Source organism: Microtus oregoni, unplaced genomic scaffold (genome assembly GCF_018167655.1).
Source record: "Microtus oregoni isolate MIOR12 unplaced genomic scaffold, Mior012 000255F_ref0000239, whole genome shotgun sequence".
In the NCBI taxonomy this organism is placed as follows: Eukaryota; Metazoa; Chordata; class Mammalia; order Rodentia; family Cricetidae; genus Microtus; species Microtus oregoni.
In genome coordinates, this window is record NW_024544931.1 from 25,498 (window position 1) to 44,805 (window position 19,308).

At 48.6% G+C, this 19,308-nt stretch overlaps 1 protein-coding gene across 1 annotated transcript; it reads right to left on the reverse strand.

The window, feature by feature from the left end:
* Window positions 1-5,113: 5,113 nt before the first annotated feature.
* On the reverse strand, window positions 5,114-11,741 carry Il4 (interleukin 4). Its single transcript, XM_041647793.1, has 4 exons — window positions 11,610-11,741; window positions 11,296-11,346; window positions 6,418-6,570; window positions 5,114-5,224 (listed from the first exon to the last, which is right to left on the reverse strand). Exons 1-4 carry the CDS (start codon window positions 11,739-11,741, stop codon window positions 5,114-5,116), a joined length of 447 nt encoding a protein of 148 aa, XP_041503727.1.
* Between the last annotated feature and the right edge of the window lie 7,567 nt (window positions 11,742-19,308).

Below are 19,308 nucleotides of genomic sequence, written 5' to 3' on the forward strand. Positions count from 1 at the left end.
TTGCAATGTAAAGTCACATGCCCATATGTACTTGTGTGTGCGTACACACACCCACACAGAGGTAGTCTGGAGAGCTAAGGTGGGAATATAATGGTCTCAGGGTGGGAGACCAAGAGGGCTGGGGGTACTCTACTGTGCAAAAGGCCCTGGGTTCAATCCCTAGTACAGCAGGAGGAGGACTCTTAAACCTTTCTTTTCTTTTTTAAGAGAGGCCAGTTCAAGAGATGTCAGCCATGACAGTTACTTAAGGAACTACAGTGCCCAAGAGTGGAACCCTACCTCGTGTTGAATAAATTAACCCTGCAAGTTAACAAGACATCGGCCCCAAGATGCAAGACAGCCCCTACCTGCCCTGGATGGAGATTGACAGAGCTGAGCCCCTGACCTGTGTGTTGAAGGAGCATGACACGCCTCTTCCACAAGGAAGCTGGCTGCTGCATTTTGCTTTGAGCTGCCCCATCCTTGGAGGATCTTGATACTGTGGGATACCACCTGAGAGGACAGGTGCAGGCAGACAAAGGAAAACCAAGGTCACAGGCAATGGTGCAAAAGAGAGCAAAAAGAATCCCAGGAGCCGGGCAGTGGTGACGCACGCCTTTAATCCCAGCACTCGGGAGGCAGAGGCAGGCAGATCTCTGGGAGTTCGAGGCCAGCCTGGTCTACAAGAGCTAGTTCTGGGACAGGCACCAAAGCTACAGAGAAACCCTGTCTCAAAAAAACCAAAAAAAAAAAAAGAGAATCCCTGGACCATTTTTTAGATTACGTTTATTTATTTGCATGTGCGCATGTGTGTGCATGAGCATTTAGGGACATCTGTATGCAACAGCACCTGTGGCGACCAGAGGACAGCTTGTGGAAGTCAGTTCTCTCCTCCTACCATTTCGATCCTGGGACCAAACTCAGGTGTTTAAGCTGGGCCGTCTTGACTGGCACATCCCATGGCATTCTTATTAGAGGCCAACATTTCTTAATGCACCCCCAAAAGTGTTGCACACAAGACACAGCTATATGGTTTTGTTAGGCATTTATCCGCTAGGTACTGATTACCCATTGCCAAGTGCCAGTTAGAGATAACCTATCCAGTGGTTGAGGGCAAAGCAGTGAGGATAGGGACAATGGGAGAGAGCCGATGGTACCATCTTCGCTGTCAGTGACAAGGTACAGTCCACCGAGCAGGCGCTGGCTGTGGCTAGGTAGCCTCTGTAACTGCTCCGATCACAAGCCCCAAGACTTGCACTTAATCCTGAAGTTTCTCCTCGCGTGTGTTTTATGTCTGTCCTTAGCCTGTGTTCTCCTCTTCTCTTGGTCCCATCAGAGGATCCAGAGTCCAGCCCCTCTGTTCGAATGCAAGCAAGAATGTTAGTATGCCCTGACCATATGAGCTCCCTGTGTGATCGACTGACCTAGAGCCAGTGTGTGTCCTGTGGTCTGATATAAGTCTTTCTTTTTGACAGCCTTTCCTTTATCATCCTGGCCTCATATACCAAGTGCAAACCCACAACTCATATCCTGTGGCAGACACAGCTCACGTTAGGTAGCACATGCAAATGAGTTTCAATCAAAGGAGTAAGGAAATTAAAATTGTCACTGTGCATCTTCCCCAATTGGCCTTAGAAGCGTTTATTGCCCTTGGCACACTGGTATTTTATGTGGGCAGGGTGAAACTGACTGTGGTCAGGGTGAGATTTTAAGCTTTTGATTTGTTTCCCCTTATTTTGAAGGGGTTAAAAAGTTGGTATGTATTTTTGGTGTGATTTTAGTGCTGGTGTTAATTGTCGTCACATGCATGTGACTGAGGGCCAAAAGAGTGCCAAGTCACTGTTACTAGACTCCTCTTCCTTCACAGAGTATCTTCCCAGGGGTGAGTTGGATGCCAGGGGCCTTAGCTAGTTTCTCTCCTCTTGCTTCCTTTCCTTTAAAATAAGTGTTATTAAGACATAACCCTTGCTCTTTTGAAAAATATATTTTACCAGGTGGTGGTGCACACACCTTTAATCCCAGCACTCAAGAGGCAGAGGCAGGTGGATCTCTGTGAGTTCGAGTCCAGAGTGAGTTCCAGGACAGCCAGGGCTGTTACAGAGAAACCTTGTCTTGAAAAAAAGAAGTGTGTGTGTGTTTGTGTATGTGTATGCACACACACACATTTTATTCTGATTTTACGCGTGTTTTGTCTTCATGTATGTGGGCACAATGTGAAGGAGGCGATGCCTGTGAGTCCCTTAGAACTGAAATTTCAGATAGGTATGCACCACCACACATGTGCTAGGAATCAAACCTGGGTCAGCAGAATGAAACACAGTGTTGTCTCTTATGCACAGGGACAGGGTGCGTGCACACGCGTGTGCGTACACACACACATACACACAGAGGCACAGACTTAATGCACTGACTGCCAATAGCCACTCCGGCTCTGCTTCATCCCTCCTTAGCCCGATCACCCGTCCATCTTTCCCTTGTTTTTATTCTTCCGGTGGCCGTCATCATAAATTCCAAGATCTCCTAACTCGTTCTTTACTTTTCTTCACTTTCTATAAAGAAAGCTCCACATGGGAGCAAGGTCGTTCGCCCTGTGGCCTCTCTTACAGCCGTCACCAACTCAGGACTAATCTCTAAATTTTTTTGAGATTTGTTCTTTCTTATTTTATGTGTGTGAATGTATGGCCCTCGTGCCTTTCTGTGTTCTGCATGCAGTGCCGACAGAGGTCAGAAAGGGCATCAGATGCCCTGAAACTGGAGTTTGGACAGTTGCGAGTCCCCATGTGGTGCTGGGACTTGAACCCGGGTCCTTTGGAAAAGGAGTCAGCACTCTTAACCACCGAGTCATCTCTCCAGCCCTCAATCATGACTACAACAATTTTCTCAATTATCAGCTTTAGATGTTACATGTTTATTTCCTTATTGAAAAATTAAGACTTATTTCATGTTTTTGGAGGGTGCAGAGTTGAGGCAAAATCTCATTTATTCATGTTGGTCATAACTCACATTCTTTTAAAAAATATACTTTGATTCTATTAAATTACGTGTAAATGTGTGTGCGTACATGTGGATGTGTGTTTGAGTTCAGTGCCCCCAGAGGCCAGAGGTGTCAGATCCCCTGGAGTTAGATAATTGTGATCCACATTGTGGGTGCTGGGAGCCAGCTTGGTCCCTATTCAAGAGTAGCAAGTGCTCTAACCACTGGACCACTTCTGCCCGGTAACTTTTAGTTTTCTTTTCTTACTTACAATAGAGTTTCACTTTGTAACTCTGGCTGGCCTGCAGCTCCTGTATAGGCCAGGCTGGTCGCAGGCTCACAGAAGACACAGAGGTCTCCTGTTTTTCTTTGTTATGATTGTGTACATAAGATGCACGTGTGGAGGTCAGAGGGCAACTTTGCAGAGCTTTTTCTCCTTCTGCTTTGATGTGGGTTCTAGGGATCCATGCTGGCCTGCCTCAGACTGGATTGTAGGTATGTGCTACCAATTCCCTGCCCTTTTAAAAAAAAAAAAATTAATTTCTGGTTCTTGTTTCGTCAGCTGCAGGCTCTGCTGTCTCAGTGATTCCTCCTCTGGAAGGTGGAGTGTGTGCCATGCCGCTTTGTTTCTGCTGTTTTATTTACTTAGTGTGTGAGAGTGTGTGTGTGTTAGGGGGGTTGAGTGTTTGTGTGTGTGTTAAGGGGGTTGAGTGTATATGTGTGTGGTAGGGGGGTTGAGTGTGTGTGTGTGTGTGTGGTAGGGGGGTTGAGTGTGTGTGTGTGTGTGTGTTTGTGTGGTAGGGGGGTTGAGTGTGTGTGTGTTTGTGTGGTAGGGGGGTTGAGTGTGTGTGTGTGGTAGGGGGGTTGAGTGTGTGTGTGTGTTTGTGTGGTAGGGGGGTTGAGTGTGTGTGTGTGGTAGGGGGGTTGAGTGTGTGTGTGTGTGTGTGTGTGGTAGGGGGGTTGAGTGTGTGTGTGTGGTAGGGGGGTTGAGTGTGTGTGTGTGTGGTAGGGGGGTTGAGTGTGTGTGTGTTAAGGGGATTGAGTGTATGTGTGTGTGGTAGGGGGGTTGAGTGTGTGTGTGTGTGTGGTAGGGGGGTTGAGTGTGTGTGTGTGTGTTTGTGTGGTAGGGGGGTTGAGTGTGTGTGTGTGTGTTTGTGTGGTAGGGGGTTGAGTGTGTGAGCGTTGGGGGAGTAGGGGGTTTGTATGTGGGAGGTAGGGGGTTTGAGTGTGTAGGGTTCAGAGGATAATCCCATGGAGTCAATTCTTTCCTACCTACGGATTCATCTCCCTGGCTATTCTATTCTTAGCTTTTTATTTATTTATTTATTTTATTTATTTATTTGGTTTTTTTGAGACAGGGTTTCTCTGTAGCTTTGGAGCCTATCCTGGAACCAGCTCTTGTAGACCAGTCTGGCCTTGAACCTACAGAGATCCGCCTGCCTCTGCCTCCTGAGTGCTGGGATTAAAGGCATGTGCCACCACCACCTGGCTATTTTATTTTATTTTGTTTTTATGTGTATGGGTATTTTGTCTACATACATATAGTCTGTGTACCACTTGCATGCCTCCAATAGGAGGCCAGACGAGGGCATCAGATCCCCTGGGGCTATAGTTACTCTTTTAAGGCCCCATGTGGGTGCTGGAGATGGAACCTGGGTCCTCTGGAAGAGCAACAAATACTCTCAGCCAATGGACCATCTCTCCAGCCTCCTTTCTAATTATTTATTTATTTTTCTTTCATGTGCATTGGTGTTTTGCCTGCATGTCTGTCTGTGTGTGTGTCAGATCTTGGAGTTACGGACCATGTGAGCTGCCAAGTGAGTGCTGGGAACTGAACCCTGGTCCTCTGGAAGAGTAGTCAGTGCTCTTATCTGCTAAGCCATCCCTTCAGCCTCCTCCCGCCCCCACCCCACTGCTATCCTTTAATGATTTTGTATATTATGTCCTTGACACGAGTGGAGACTCCTTGAGAAGGAAGCAGGCTTTCTGTGGTGTCCTCACACAAACTGTAGCGGCTGTCAGTTAAGCCAGCTTCTGTAACAGTATGAACTATGACCTCATTGCCAAATGAAGTGCTGTTAATTGTCACCGCTGTTAGATTATACATATTTTATTATAAATATATAAATATTAAAAATAAAACCATTAAAAATTTATAAGTTAAGACTTGGAGCTCCCACACAGCCAGTAATTCCTTTGCATGATCCTTTTTAGGCTTCCCAAGAAGTCTGTCAGTGTTGTGTGCGTGGACTCATTCACAGTGCAGTTTCTCTACAAAAGAAACATTCATTGTGTGAGTACATCAGGTCTCCCTGTCAGGCCTGCATGTTCGGTCAAGCCTACTCTGGTGTCCTCCAAAACAATGTTCAGACCAGGGCTTCCAGACTATCTCGGCCTGAGTTTGATTTTCATGAAGCCAGCAAGATCTGGCCTGCTTTTTGGTATGCGCTATGGTCACTACTGATCTGCCTTCCTGGCACCACAGCCTCTGGAGTGGCTTGTCACAGACGGGATGCTGGAGGGGGGAGCAGAACACGTAGGCTCAGACCTGGCTGTGCTGCCCTCCTACCCCTCCGGCAGGTGCATTTCAGAGTGGGACAGTGACGTAATAAGGAGTCTAGGAACCCTCTCCGTGCTGATGCTGCAGTTTGGGTATCAGTGCCACCATCGTTACATAGCTTGGACCAGCCACCTTGCTCACGAAAGCTCCAGTTCCCTCCCTTAGGGACTGTGAGGTGGCAGTGCTGAGTTTATCCATCAGTGACTATCACCGTTATCCCTGTCCTGGCCATGTGACAATGGCCCTTCATCGGGCTATCTTCTTCTCCACTTGCTTACCTGTCCCCCTCCACCCAGGGGCCAGTGTGAACAAGTATCACTTGGAGCACACCTGGGCTCCATCCTGACGGCAATTCTAGCTGCTTCCCTCCATCCCTGGGACCACATCCAAAGACTTGTATGAGCCTAGCTGCTAAACCTACTTCTTTGTTTTTGTTTTGTTTTTGGAGACAGGGTTTCTCTGTGTAGCCCTGACTGTCCTGGAACTCACTCTGTAGATCAGTCTGGCCTCAAATTCAGAGATCTCCCTGCCTCTGCCTCCCTAGTGCTGGGATTAAAGGCATGTGCCACCACCGCCTGGCTTAAACCTGCCTCCCTAACTCTGATGCAGCCACACTAGAACACATGCGTTTCATCCGGGCATTTGTCCGTTAATCTCATAGCCTGCTTCCTCACTTAATTCAAATATCTGCTCAGAGAATCAGCCCCCTCCCCAGCCACCCACTCTGTTTATCCCTATGTCTTTCTTCATAGCACGAACACAACTGGGCATTGTCTTGCTGCTTATCTCTTCTAACCACTTCACTAGACCATTCCATGAGAGCCAAGAGCTCTCTGTCTGCTGGTCTTTCACGCTGTTCCCACAGCGCTAGGTCTTTTGTGAGCTGTTGTCCTGCCCTGCTTACCGGCGATGGAGACAGGCCGTAGATGTTCCTGATGAGTCTTTTCAGGTCTTTGAGAAGCCTGGGATTGTTTGCCAAGCACAGAGTCTCATGTGGGGTATAGAACTTGTGAAGCACCTTGAAAGTCTTGCACATAAGTTCCCTCTCCGTGGTGTTCTGCCAAGGGAAATGACACAGGAAGCTGTTGGCTGCTTAGCTTGGAATTTGAGCGGGAGATTTTCCTACCCCAGGGGTGGGTCTGCTAAGCTCGGGATCTCTATGCAAGTATTTCTGCAGAATTTCCCAGGTTCTTTTCCATGGAGGGTTTCATTGAAAGGGTTCCTTCAGTAAAGTCACCCACCTAGGTCAACGGCAGAGTGCGGAGGACCCATCCACATCCTCAGTCCCCATCTTTCTACCCTGTGGGCTCTCCTGTCTGCCCAAGGTGCCCGCATGAGCTCTTAGCCAGCTGTGGCTCTTGTTCCTCCATGGTCCTGGAGACCTCCATGTTTGCTGATGGCCGAATGCCTGCTGGGAGCACATGGCCCTACCCAAGGAGAAAGCAGTATCTGGACACGCTTATAGTCTCCATGGAGGGCTAAGGCATGTCCCCCAGAAAGCCAGAGATAGGAACCCAGTCGGTGGCCGGGAAGGGCTTCTAGGAGAGGGTGCCATTGTCCTGGGCCTTGGTTGGGGCTTCTGAGAGGAGCCTTTGTTTGTCATTGGTAGACATAAGAGCTCCCAGCTCTTCCCAAGGACTCGGGTCTCAGAAGACAGAAGGCACCAGTGGGAAACCTGGGGACAGGATGGGCTCTGGCTTCCCCTGAAGCTCGCACAGATCATGGAGAGTGTCAGCGTGAGTCAGTGTTTGTATCCCACTGAGAGAAACTGCCACTACCTATGCCATGATGTGTGCTCAACCCTGGCTACCCCGCAGCTTGCACCATGGTCTGACATCACCAGGAGCCTGGCAGTGACTCTCACGGCCCACTCTCAGCCCACTGAGCCAGGATGTACCCTGAGGACACCAGGCGATGCACTGCCCAGGCAGCTTCTAGCTGTTTTCACTTCTCATGGTTGCCTAATTTTTTCCTGACTATTATGGTATACTTAACAAAAATGAATTCACTTATCCCACTATCCAAAGGTAACCCTTCTACTGGTAATTTTTGGGTAAATATCAGGAATGGGGATGAACTCAGTGGCAGGGTACTTGCCTAGTGTGTGTGAGGGCCAGGTTCAGTCTCCAATATAGAAAAAGAAAATACCAGGGCCTGAGAGATGGCTCAGTGGTTAAGATCATTGACTGTTCTTCCAGAGGTCCTGAGTTCAATTCCCAGCAACCATATGGTGGCTCACAACCACCGGTAATAAGATCTGGTGCCAACTTCTGTCTGCAGGGACACATGCAGGCAGACCATTGTATATATAATGCATAAATAAATCCTTTTAAAAAAAGAAAAAGATAATACCAAATATCTTACTAGAGTCTTGTTGGGTTTGAGACAGGATCTCACTGTGCACTCCTGGCTGGCCTAGAACTCACAGAGATCCATCTACCTCTTCCTCCTGTGCTGGGATTTAAAGGCATGCGCCATCACACCGGCTCATCAGTATGTAGTCTCTAAAAATAACTAAATTCAAAATGGAAAGAAACTACGCAAGTGGGGGCAACTTCAAAAGAGCTGGTCTCAAAGGCTGCTTAGCCAGGGACCTTCGAGTTTTAGTTCCATCGATTTTGCCACCAAAGATGACACCCACCCCGCCTGCCTATTGTGTGTGTTTGCAGGAGAAAGTCCTGCCTGGCAGGTGTAGCTACGGCTCAGGAACACACGGTGACAGGCAGCCAGCCTTGCACCTCGCTCCTTACCACAAGTGAGTCTGTGGCTCACAAGAATGGCAGGAAACGGCTACCAAGGAGGCGTCTTCTGTGGCAGCAACTGTTTCAGGGTCCCCACCAGGTCCCCACCAGGTCCCCACCAGGCTTGGTTAGGCCCAAGAAAATCGAATCCTATCCCTATTGCTTTCCTTTATCTCTAGCTGGGCCCAGATCTAATCAGCCGGTGCTTTAGATGAGGTAACCCTTTAAAGCAAACAAGTGGGAAGGGAGGAGATGGCCCAGTGGCTAGAGAGCTTGCCCGGCAACTGTGAGGGCCCTGGTTCAGTCCTCAGAACCCATGCACTTTTTAAAAGACTGGATGTGGTAGTGTAGCTTAAGTCATCCCAGGGCTAGAGAGCCAGGGACAGGAGGATCCCTGAGGTTCAGGGGGCAGCCAGTCTAGCCTACTTGCCAAGCTCCAGGCCAATGAGAATCTGTCTTTTAGAAAATGAAAAAGCAACAATATAGAGGGTGCCACTACATGCATCCACATGCATATATGTGAATACACACCCATGCTTGAATCCACACACACCTTCCAAGCATCTCAAGGACTTCTGTCTTTAATTTTATTTTGTAAAGAAGAAATACTCAGCGGGGCAGTGGTGGTGCACACCTTTAATCCCAGCACTCGGGAGGCAGAGGCAGGCGGATCTCTGTGAGTTCAAGGCCAACCTGGTCTAGAAGAGCTAGTTTCAGGACAAGCACCAAAGCGACAAAAAAAAAAAAAAAAAAGGCAAAACAAAACAAAAATACCCCAGCCGCTGATGGGCCACCCAGAGACCCTTCACAGAACAGCCAGCTTGGTGCTTGTCTCTTGCTTTTCCCCAGGTGACCACTGTCATGTCAGTGTTGAAGCCAGAGTTGTCTGTGACACCAGGGATCTACTCAGAGGGGTCTCCTTACCATCAGCTGCGTGCTGCCCAGCTTAAAGAGGCTGTGAGCTTTGATCCCCCCAAAAGTTAAATTATAGATTTTAGAAAGGTAGTCTCTTTGGGAACCCCAAAGAAGTAGTCCCCCTCAAACCGATTTTGTGGACTCTAGAGAATAACCTTCCCCTGATCAGAAATACCACACTCTGAAAGTAAGCAAGGCCGAGTCTTCGGGGGACAGACAAAAACAGGAGAAAGGGGAACAAAACCAGGAGGCCTGAGGATTTGGAGGGAGCCCATGAGATGGGCGTGCGACAGAAGTCAGGGAAGGCTTGTTTTCAAGCACACGTAAGTGTGGGGCAGACTGAGGAAGAGCAAAGGCAGCGTGGAGTAGGGGTGGAGGTGGGGGGGGGCACACAGTGGTCTAGAGGCAGCCTACAATGAGTAGCCCCAGGCTTGGAGCCATGGAGGCTCGGCCGGCAGGCTGCTGGTCTTCCTTAGACTTGTGGCTTCCCTGCAGCAGGGCTGTGCACTTGGTCACACAAACACTTTCAGCTAAATTCCTAGAACTAGCCTCCACCCGGCCCTCATATGATGTTCAGAATCAACCTTTGTGTCTCCACATGTGGATGGTGAGACATATATGAAGATCTGCCAAAAGCCAGATGCCCAGGGAATGGGAGAACCGCAGCCAAAACCAAAGGTTCTCACAGCCAGGCCTGGCACTCCCTTTAGGTCCAGTTCCCGGGAGCCAGTCCCTGCCCTGGGCTTTGCTAGGACAGGACAGTAGATTTGGCTCCTGGCTGGAAGGACTCAGAGAATCAATAAATACTTACATAGCTACTAAACAATGAGATATATATGCACACACACATATATAGATAATAGACATGTAGATCACACATGTATGCATGTGAATGTTTACATATATACATACATGTACATTTGTCCTTCAGAAACATCCTGGAGTAATCGTGAATAAAATGAGATCATCCAGACAAAGTGTCCTCATGTAAATCAGGCCTGGGTGCTGGCCTGTGACCCTGACTACCCAGAGCTGCACTCCCGACCTCGCCCCCGTCCGGCACACGTGGGAAGCAGGCAGCAGGGAGACCACTGGTAAATCAAGGCTTTGGGGCTTTCATTCTCACTTGTGTGTTTCCATGAAAACAGGAACTGAAGAGCACAGAGCTATTGATAGGGAGGTAGCCAGTCATGTGTTTGTCAGAGAAAATGCACTATCAGCTGTCACATCTGTCCCCTCCCACTACAGATGGAGGGGTTGGGGGGAGGCAGTGCAGGAGGCAGAAAGGGGAGCTAGATGCCCAAGCAGAGCCGGGATGGTCAGACTCCAGCCAGCAGGCAGTTCCAGACTAGGCTGAGGGGCACTGGGGTGGGGCAGAGTGAGCTGAGAATCCACACAGAGGGCCACCGTCCCAGCTGGCTGTTAGGTGACCAGGCTGAGAAAGAGGAGATCTAGTGGTACCGTAGGAAGTCTCTTAGACAAAGCGAAAGCCTTCTCAGCCTGTAATCTCCATATCTGTTTTTGAGAGTATTTGGTTTTTCAGAAATGCATGGGCCAAAGAAAGGGAGAGAGAGAGAAAGAGAGAGAGAGGAGGGAGAGAGAGGAGAGAGAGAGAGAGAGAGGGAGGGAGAGAGAGAGAGAGGAGAGAGAGAGAGGAGGGAGAGAGAGGAGAGAGAGAGAGAGAGAGAGAGGGAGAGGGAGAGAGAGAGGAGAGAGAGAGAGTGAGGGAGAAAGGGAGGGAGAGAGACGGAGAGAGAGAGGAGAGAGAAAGAGGAGAGAGAGAGAGAAAGAGAGGAGAGAGAGAGGGAGGGAGGGAGGGAGAATTCTCAACAGACACAGTTGTGAGCCTCCTAGGTTATAGATACCGCGGAAGCCTGGGTAGGGCTCTAGCACTCCTGCACCCTGACTTAGGAAGACACATCCACTCCTTCTATGACGCTTTCGAAGTCTAGTCAAACCCGAAACTGCAAACTACACTGGAGTAAGAGCCTCCTCAGCGTCTGTCTAAAAGTCCCTCCTTTGGGCCTGCCAGTTTTCTGTCACCGAAGTTTCTCATTCAGACTTGTGGGAAACCCTCCTCTCCCACCTCCCACAGATGCCGAAGCAGACCCCATGCCTCCACTCACGTTTCTCGCTGTCAGGATGTCTGATACGTTCATTCTGTCGGTGCATGGCGTCTTGACACAGACAAGATGAAAAGATAAGCGTTAAATCCAAGCAGGACAGAAAAATCATCCATACTCCTCTCACTCCCCTACCCCAAGGAAACTCCCTGCTGCCTCGCAGTTGGAAGTAGCAGGATCTCCTGAAGTCTGGCTATGTCCTTAGTCCTGCCTCAACCACCAGCCACTGGCTTCTCTATCAACTCGGTTCTACTAGCCTAGAACCACCGGCAGTATCACCTGATCGTCTGGGGAGATGGTGCCAGATAGATACTCACCCCTTTTTCTGTGACCTGGTTCAAAATGTGGATGCTCTCTTTCAAGGCTCTGCCGTTGCATCCGTGGGTAGAGTTCCCAGTACATGCTAGAAGGCAGAGCAAGATAGCAGCTCCCTGGGGGCTGAGACCCATCAATAGATCTCCACTGTCAGTGATGGGCGACAATTAAGTTTATCAAGCGACGCTAACAATGCAATTCTGACAGAGATATCTCTATATATAGCGTTAAAATTGCTGAAACCAAGGGAAAATGAGTTTACGTTGGAAATTTTTGTTACACCAGATTGTCAGTTATTTTGGGCCAATCAGCACCTCTCTTCCAGGAGAAAAAATGCCTCAGAGAAAACAGGTAAATTTTCCTGTGAAATCAGACCAATTGGAAAACGAAACCCTTAAAAAAAATCTACAAAGTTTCAGCATAGGAAATTACACCATCCTCGGCCCTGTAGACTTATCTTATCAGCGTGGGGTTGCCACTGGCTTTGCTTTTGCACAGAAGGAAGAGGTCGCAGGTGTCCAAGCGTGCTGGTGCCGTCCTGGGGAAAAGACATAGTAATATCAAGAAAGTCTGGCGTGCGTGGCATCTGGGTTTGGCTGCTTCCTGCTATGGGGGCACCTTGGAAACTCTGGTGTCTTGGGAAGGCTGACTCTGGGTTCTTCGCTGATAGGGGGATGACGGAGGCAGAACTTCTGTTCTAGTCCAGCTGGTCTTAAAAGTTTGAGGTCTTTGGAGACAGACAGGTGACATCAAGTAGGGCCTTGTTTAGGACTAGCAGGACCATGAGATCTTTACAAATACGGAGGTCCTGGGGAAGATTGACAGTTACCTCTCCCGAGGTAGAAGCTTAAGAAACGGTTGCTTTTAAAAAAAAATGTTTTAAGGAGGTACAGAGATGGCTCAATGATTAAGAGCATTGACTGCTCTTCCAGAGGACCTGGGTTCAATTCCCAGCACCTACATGGCGGCTCACAAGCATCTATAACTTTAAATTAAAACAAAACTAAAAGCCAATGATTGTTAAAAATAAAAATGTTGGGCTGGAGAGATGGCTCAGAGGTTAAGAGAACTGACTGCTTTTCTGGAGGTCCTGAGTTCAATTCCCAGCGACCACATGATGGCTCACAACCATCTATAATGTGATCTGGTGCCCAGAACACTATATACATAATAAATAAATTTAAAAAAATTTAAAAAAGGAAAAAAATAAAAAAGTTTAAGAAATAAAAACAAAAATAAAAAATTTAAACAGAGAGACACCCTGTCTCAAAAAAGAAAGTTTTACAGATTAAGCATTTATTTTGTGTGTGTGCATATCTGTGCATCCTATATAGCGTGAGTGTGTAGGTCAGAGGGTGGCCTGGGGGGGGGGGGGGCAATCAGTTCTTTCCTTCCACTATGCAGGGTCCTGGGAAGTGAATTCCGGTTTGCTGGCTTGGCGGCGGGCCCCTTTCCTTACTAAGCCATCTCACTGGCCCGAGAATGGCTGGCTGCTTTTCAGGAAACTTAAATATGTCCCAGCTAATCAGAAAACAGACAGCTGAGTCTCCCCACTTCCCCAGCTGTCTTAATCTAATGAGTCTGGGCCCTGGTGAGGGGCCCATGGCCCCACACCAGCAGTAAACACACTGACCCTGCAGTGTGCCTACAAGTGAAGGTCTCTTTGCTGTCACGACCACCTCGTCCAGCAAGGATGACGCAACACCGGAGCTCTTCTTGCAGCAATTTTAATCAGGACCTTTTTAACAATGTGTTCTCTCTCTCTCTCTTTCCCCCTGGGCAAGCCTCTCCCAGCCCTTAAATAGGCCTGGGCCTCCAACCCCGGATTGCCAGGTGGGCACTGCCCATAGGTCCACGCATATGCAAGCAGTCAGGCCCTAGCCACACCAGGAGTTGATTATCGCCATCAGGTGCGGCTCCACGCAGCTCTCTACAGTTCCCCCTTTTTGTTTTGTAAAGCAACAGGCAAGAGTAGAGGTCTGATCTCTGTTAAAAATGGAACATGTACTAGTGTCTGTCCAGGTGTCATCCACTCAGAGAACACTAGACCTGTCCGGTGTCTTTTTACAGAGGTGGGAGTTAGACACCAACCCACATGCAATCAGACTTGCTCTTCTTGAGGTCGACTTCTCTGACTTCAAGTGCAGTGCACAAGCCTTGCATCCTGTGCTCAAATATAGATAACCAAGCTTGAGGGGACTGTCCTGCTTCAATGGCCGTGAAGGCCTGAATGATCATAACTGCATTGCGGTGCTGTGAAACCCTTATGTGACAAATGCACCACAGGCATACCAGGGAGGCAAGCACCATTAAGCCTGTTAGGGCTCCTATTCCCACCCACTCCTTCAGATGATCCACAGCTGTAGTGATCCAGGAGGGTAGTTCTTCGGCCAGGCTGGTATCCATGCATGTGGAATCTGCAGTCGCAATCACCACTCGCAGCCTTTCCAGTTGTTCAAATTTACCAGACCAGTTACCTAAAAGATAGCTAGACAGTTCTTTAGATAAATTAGCTGCAAGAGTAAATTTTTCATATTGAATACTGGTAACGCACAGCCCAGGAAATTTCCATTCACAGCCAAGCTGAGCCAATTGCCAGAGGACATCTATCTGTTCTTGAACCAAATCTACGTGTTGGTTAACTACCATTAACCCACCTTTGACTATCTTTGCTGGAACATGCTTTGAAGGTATTTTTCTGAACCCACCACATCAGGGGGAAAAAGTGAATTTCTGACCCTTATCTGCCCACCTCAGTCCCCAAGAATGCCCCCTTTATTGTGTTCAGGGGCAGATTATATAGAGAATAGCCACGCCCCAGCCAAACCCACCAGAAACCACTCTCCTGCCATCAGGAACTCCTGAAGGTCTTGTGCTCAGAGCAGCTGTAGGAAAGACTGTTGGTTAGGGAATTTGGGTGTTGTCAATTTGTCTGGCTAACTTCCTGCTGAGTGGGGATTCTGCATTCTTGCGTGTAGAATTTACTGCAATTTACTGTCATTTTCCAGCCGCGCTGGGACGTGGGGAGAGGCAGAGACTCCACCTCTCCACCGAGCTGGAAGGTGGAGGTGCGCCGCCCGCCCCTTCGGGATGGGGCAGATCCCGTCCTGGCCAGTTGCCCCAGGCTGGGACAGAGGTCCAAGCCAAGGGGCCCTGTCGCGGTTGTGCTGCCCTGAGGCAGGTCCTGGGTGTTTGCGTGCTTCACAGACCCTCAGTGCTCGCTGCCTGGAGCTCCTTGGCTTTGGAGCTGCAGCTGATTATACTCCACTGCAAACTCAGGAGGTCTCAGTAATTCAAATCACATGAATCCAACTCCCTTCCTTAGCATACCTAGTTCGGTAGCAAAATCCAGATCTCTACCAAGCTTGTCCCAGGATGACACATTAGGATTGCCAGAGACAGCAAACCAAGGGGCAATTGTGTCACATTCAACCAAAAACCTCTCCAATGTGCTCCGTAACAGCTCGTTAAGAGCCAGAAAAATCAGGTGTGATGTTGAAGCACCCATTCTAAAATCCCATTCTTTCTTTTAGTTTCACTTTGAGCCGTCCACTCTTGTCGTGGCTCTCACTTTGAGCCGTCCACTCTTGTCGTGGCTCTGCTACCCCGCTCTCCCTTCTTCTACAGGCGAGAGCAGAAAACCCGCTTTTTGTCACGGTTCCTCAATCTTTACCTGAGGAATGTCCGGTGCATCCCCTGACTGCAGCAAGTTCTGAGCTCCACAGAGAGAAGTTTGGAGGTTCCCCGTATGGGCCACCACTTGTCGCGACCGCCTCGACCAGCAAGGATGACACGACACTGGAGCTCTTCTTGCAGCAGTTTTAATCAGGACCTTTTTAACAATGCGCTCTCTCTCTCTCTCTCTCTCTCTCTCTCTCTCTCTCTCTTTCCCCCTGGGCAAGCCTCTCCCAGCCCTTAAATAGGCCTGGGCCTCCAACCCCGGATTGCCAGGTGGGCACTGCCCATAGGTCCACGCATATGCAAGCAGTCAGGCCCTAGCCACACCAGGAGTTGATTATCACCATCAGGTGCGGCTCCATGCAGCTCTCTACACTTTGCGGTGACCCCTTGGCTCCCATCTGCCGTAGAAGGGACTCTTCCTACTCCCATGCAGCATCCCCCTAGTTCCTTACTCTGGGATTCCTGCCTCGGTTCAGAAGAAGTCAGGAAACATATGTTGCTACAGTTGTTACTGTTGGATTACTTTCCCATTATTTTTATTTAATTAATAAAAATTGAAAATGTTTATAGTACATAAGCCTGCCTTCCTTCTTCCCTTCCTCCCTTCTTTCTTTTTATTTTTCTTTTTAATTTTTAAAATAAAAATGTTTAAAGGGCTCACACTGAAGCCCAGGCTAGCTTGGAAGTCATGTAGGTAAGGCTGGCCTCAGATTCATGGAGATTCTCCTGCTTCTACCTCCCAAGCATTGGGATTATCGGTATGAGCCACCACCACACCCATTGGTTAAAATGTACCTGTTGTTAAGTTGGACACAGCGACATGTTCCTGAAGTACTAAAGAAATATGGAAGGAGATCCATTAAAAAATAAAATAAAGAAATGCCAGGCAGCCAGGTGGTGCTGGGGCACGCCTTTAATCCCAGCACTCGGGAGGCAGAGGCAGGTGGATCTCTGTGAGTTCGAGTCCAGCTAGTTCCAGGACACTAGTTCCAGGACAGGCTCCAAAGCTACAGAGAAACCCTGTCTCGAAAAACCAAATAAATAAAAAATAAAAAAAAAAGAAAGAAAAAATTCCAGGCAGTGTTGGCACAGGCCTTTAACCCCAGCTCTCAGTGGCAGAGGCAGGATCTCTGAGTTCCAGGCCAGGACAGCCAGGACACACAGAGAAACCCTGTCTCAAAAAAGCCCAACCAAATAAATGAATTATTGCTCAGCATTGGTTTTCTCCCTCCCACTTTTCTGTGTGTCCTAAGGCTTACACTCAGCCTCATGGCAGCAGACCTGTCCCTGCTGAGTGTCCTGGCAGCTCTTAGGTTGATTCTCCACTGTGCAGATGGAGGCGGGGTCATCTCTGCTTCATTTTGTTTTTAGAATCATTTTTATGTTTTATGTGTCTGAGTATTTTGCTTTCCTGTGTGTATGAAATGCATGCCTGGTGCTTGTTGGAACTTGAAGAGGGTGTTGGAACCCCTGGAACTGAAATTACAGATAGTTGTGAGCCTCCTTGCTGGTGCCAGGAACTGAACTAGGGTCCTCTGGAAGAGCAGCGAGTGCTCTTAACCCAGGAGCCGTCACAAAAGGGTGGGATTCTTTTTGTTTTATGTTTTGTTTTTCTAGACAGGGTTTCTCTTTGTATCAGTCCACGCTGTCCTGGAACTCACTTTGTAGACCAGGCTGGCCTCGAACGCACTGAGATCTGCCCGTCACTGCCTCCCAGTGCTGGGATTAAAGGCGTGCACCACCACCGCCAGCCAAGAGTGTTTTTTTTTTTAATATTTATTTATTATGTATACAATATTCTGTCTGTATATCTGCAGGCCAGAAGAGGGCACTAGACCTCATTACAGATGGTTGTGAGCCACCATGTGGTTGCCGGGAATTGAACTCAGGACCTTTGGAAGAACAGGCAATGCTCTTAACCATTGAGCCATCTTTCCAGCCCAAGAGTGGGGTTCTTGAGAAGAGCATTTGGCAGGTTATCTCTAGGACAAGCAGTTGTTCTGCTTGGGTTGAGGAGCTTGGCTGAGGTTGAACTTGCAGGTGAGCAGGGGTAGGGCATTGGGAAAACGGGACCCAGCAGGAGCTTATCCTCCAGGACTGGAAGAACCCTGCTAAGGGACACACTAGGACACTAGGAGGGTTAGGAGAGAGCTGGATGGACCCACGGGGTCCCTCTGAGCACTCGGCTGCTGTGGCCATGTGGGAAGGACAGGGAGTCAGAAAGTATACATGTGGGAACTCTCCACTCAGGAGCGAAGTTCCTTTCTTTTGTCTAGCTTGATTCAGTGTTTGGATGAGGCCAGAGGGAAGAGGGTGAACTTCTCAGACACCAGCAAGTCTTCCCAAAGTCACCCCACAGTGACAGGTGGCTGTGAATGGAGCTGACGAAGTGGGAAAAGCTGGTGCTTGCCCTGTCTGGGACGAGGGAGAGTGGGAGGCAGCAGCCTGCAGGAGTTGTGAGCAGCGACTGGACAGGCCAGGCAGGTGACTGTCACAGACCTTCTCCTCCCCTTTATGTCAACCAAGAGTAATACGTGCACCCGAGTGTGGAGTCCAGCAGGCAGCTCCTCGTGACTGTGACCATGGGAGAGTGTTAACTCTGGGCCTCAGTTTCCTCAAAGGGGAGAGGAAGCTGCATGCCTCCTCCCTCCAGGGCTCCTGTGGGCAGTCAGGGAGCCATGGAAAGGGCTTAGCCCCTGTCACCCCATGAAGAGGTTGCCACAAGGGATGTGGCTAAGAAGGAAGACTCTGGGCTGGCTGCTCTGTGTCTTCGCCTGTGGCCTTGGGCATACCCTCAGCCACGATCCCCAAATTGAAGAGCTGTACTTGGTTTTTGAGGTTGTCCTGAGTACTAAGTTCAGGTACTTAGATAAGCACCCAGGACACAGTGGGCTCTGAGTCAGGGTGCCTTATAATTGATCATATTTTGATTGGGTGAATGACTGTAGTACTCTTTATAATACTCAAGTCTGGACATTCGAGCTTTGTCACCTGGACGTTGTCCACACCTGTCCCCCCTGTATGTATCTCCTTTTAAGTCTTTGGGCCCCTGTGCTTGTTTCTGAAGAGTTGGAGTGTCGACTCTTCAACTCCCAGAGATTTATAGACCTGCCTAGCGGAGGAAGCTGGTTCTATCTTGCCATGGGCACTTCATTCAGTAGAGGGAGGTGGGTGCAGAGAAACCCTGTCTTGAAAAACAAAAACCAGAGAAACAAAAAAAGACCCAGAGTTGGGGGCTAGTGAGATGACTCAGTGGATCAAAGTCTGATGTCCTGAGTTTAATCCCCAGGGCCCACACAGAAGAAGGAAACTGGCTCTCTGCAAGTTGCCCTCTGACTTCCACACATATTTATATACATACAGGCATATGCACAAATCCATACACACATGCATATGCACACATCTAGATACACATGCATATGCACACATCTATACACACATGCATATACACACATCTGTACACACATGCATATACACACATCTGTACACACATGCGTATGCACACATCTGTACACACATGCGTATGCACATGCATCTATACACACATGCATATACACACATCTACACAATGCGTATGCACACACATCTATACACACATGCATATGCACACACTTCTATACACACATGCATATGCACACATCTATACACACATGCATATGCACACACTTCTATACACACATGCATATGCACACATCTATACACACATGCATATGCACACACTTCTATACACACATGCATATGCACATACTTCTGTACACACATGCGTATGTACATACATCTATACACACACATGGATGCACATACATGTATGTGCACACATATCTAAGAAAGACTCAAATCAGCCTCTTCTGAATCCAGCTCCAGATGACTTTCTGAGTGACTTTAGGAAAGTTATTCTGTCTGGGTGTCCTAGTGAAGCCAGGCTGACAGTAGAGTAGGGTGTGGGAAAACTATGTATGTGGTAATAAGTATCAAGAGAGAGTTGGTGAGGTACCTGGCACAGCAGGAGAAAAGCACACG

Coding starts and splice junctions, on each gene's coding strand:
- Il4 (XM_041647793.1), bottom strand. CDS start 11,741: ATGGGTCTCAGCCCCCAGGGAGCTGCTATCTTGCTCTGCCTTCTAGCA. Junction 11,347..11,609: donor ACCAGGTCACAGAAAAAGGG/GTGAGTATCTAT, acceptor GTCTGTGTCAAG/ACGCCATGCACCGACAGAAT. Junction 5,225..6,417: donor ACGGCCTGTCTCCATCGCCG/GTAAGCAGGGCA, acceptor TTTCTTTTGTAG/AGAAACTGCACTGTGAATGA.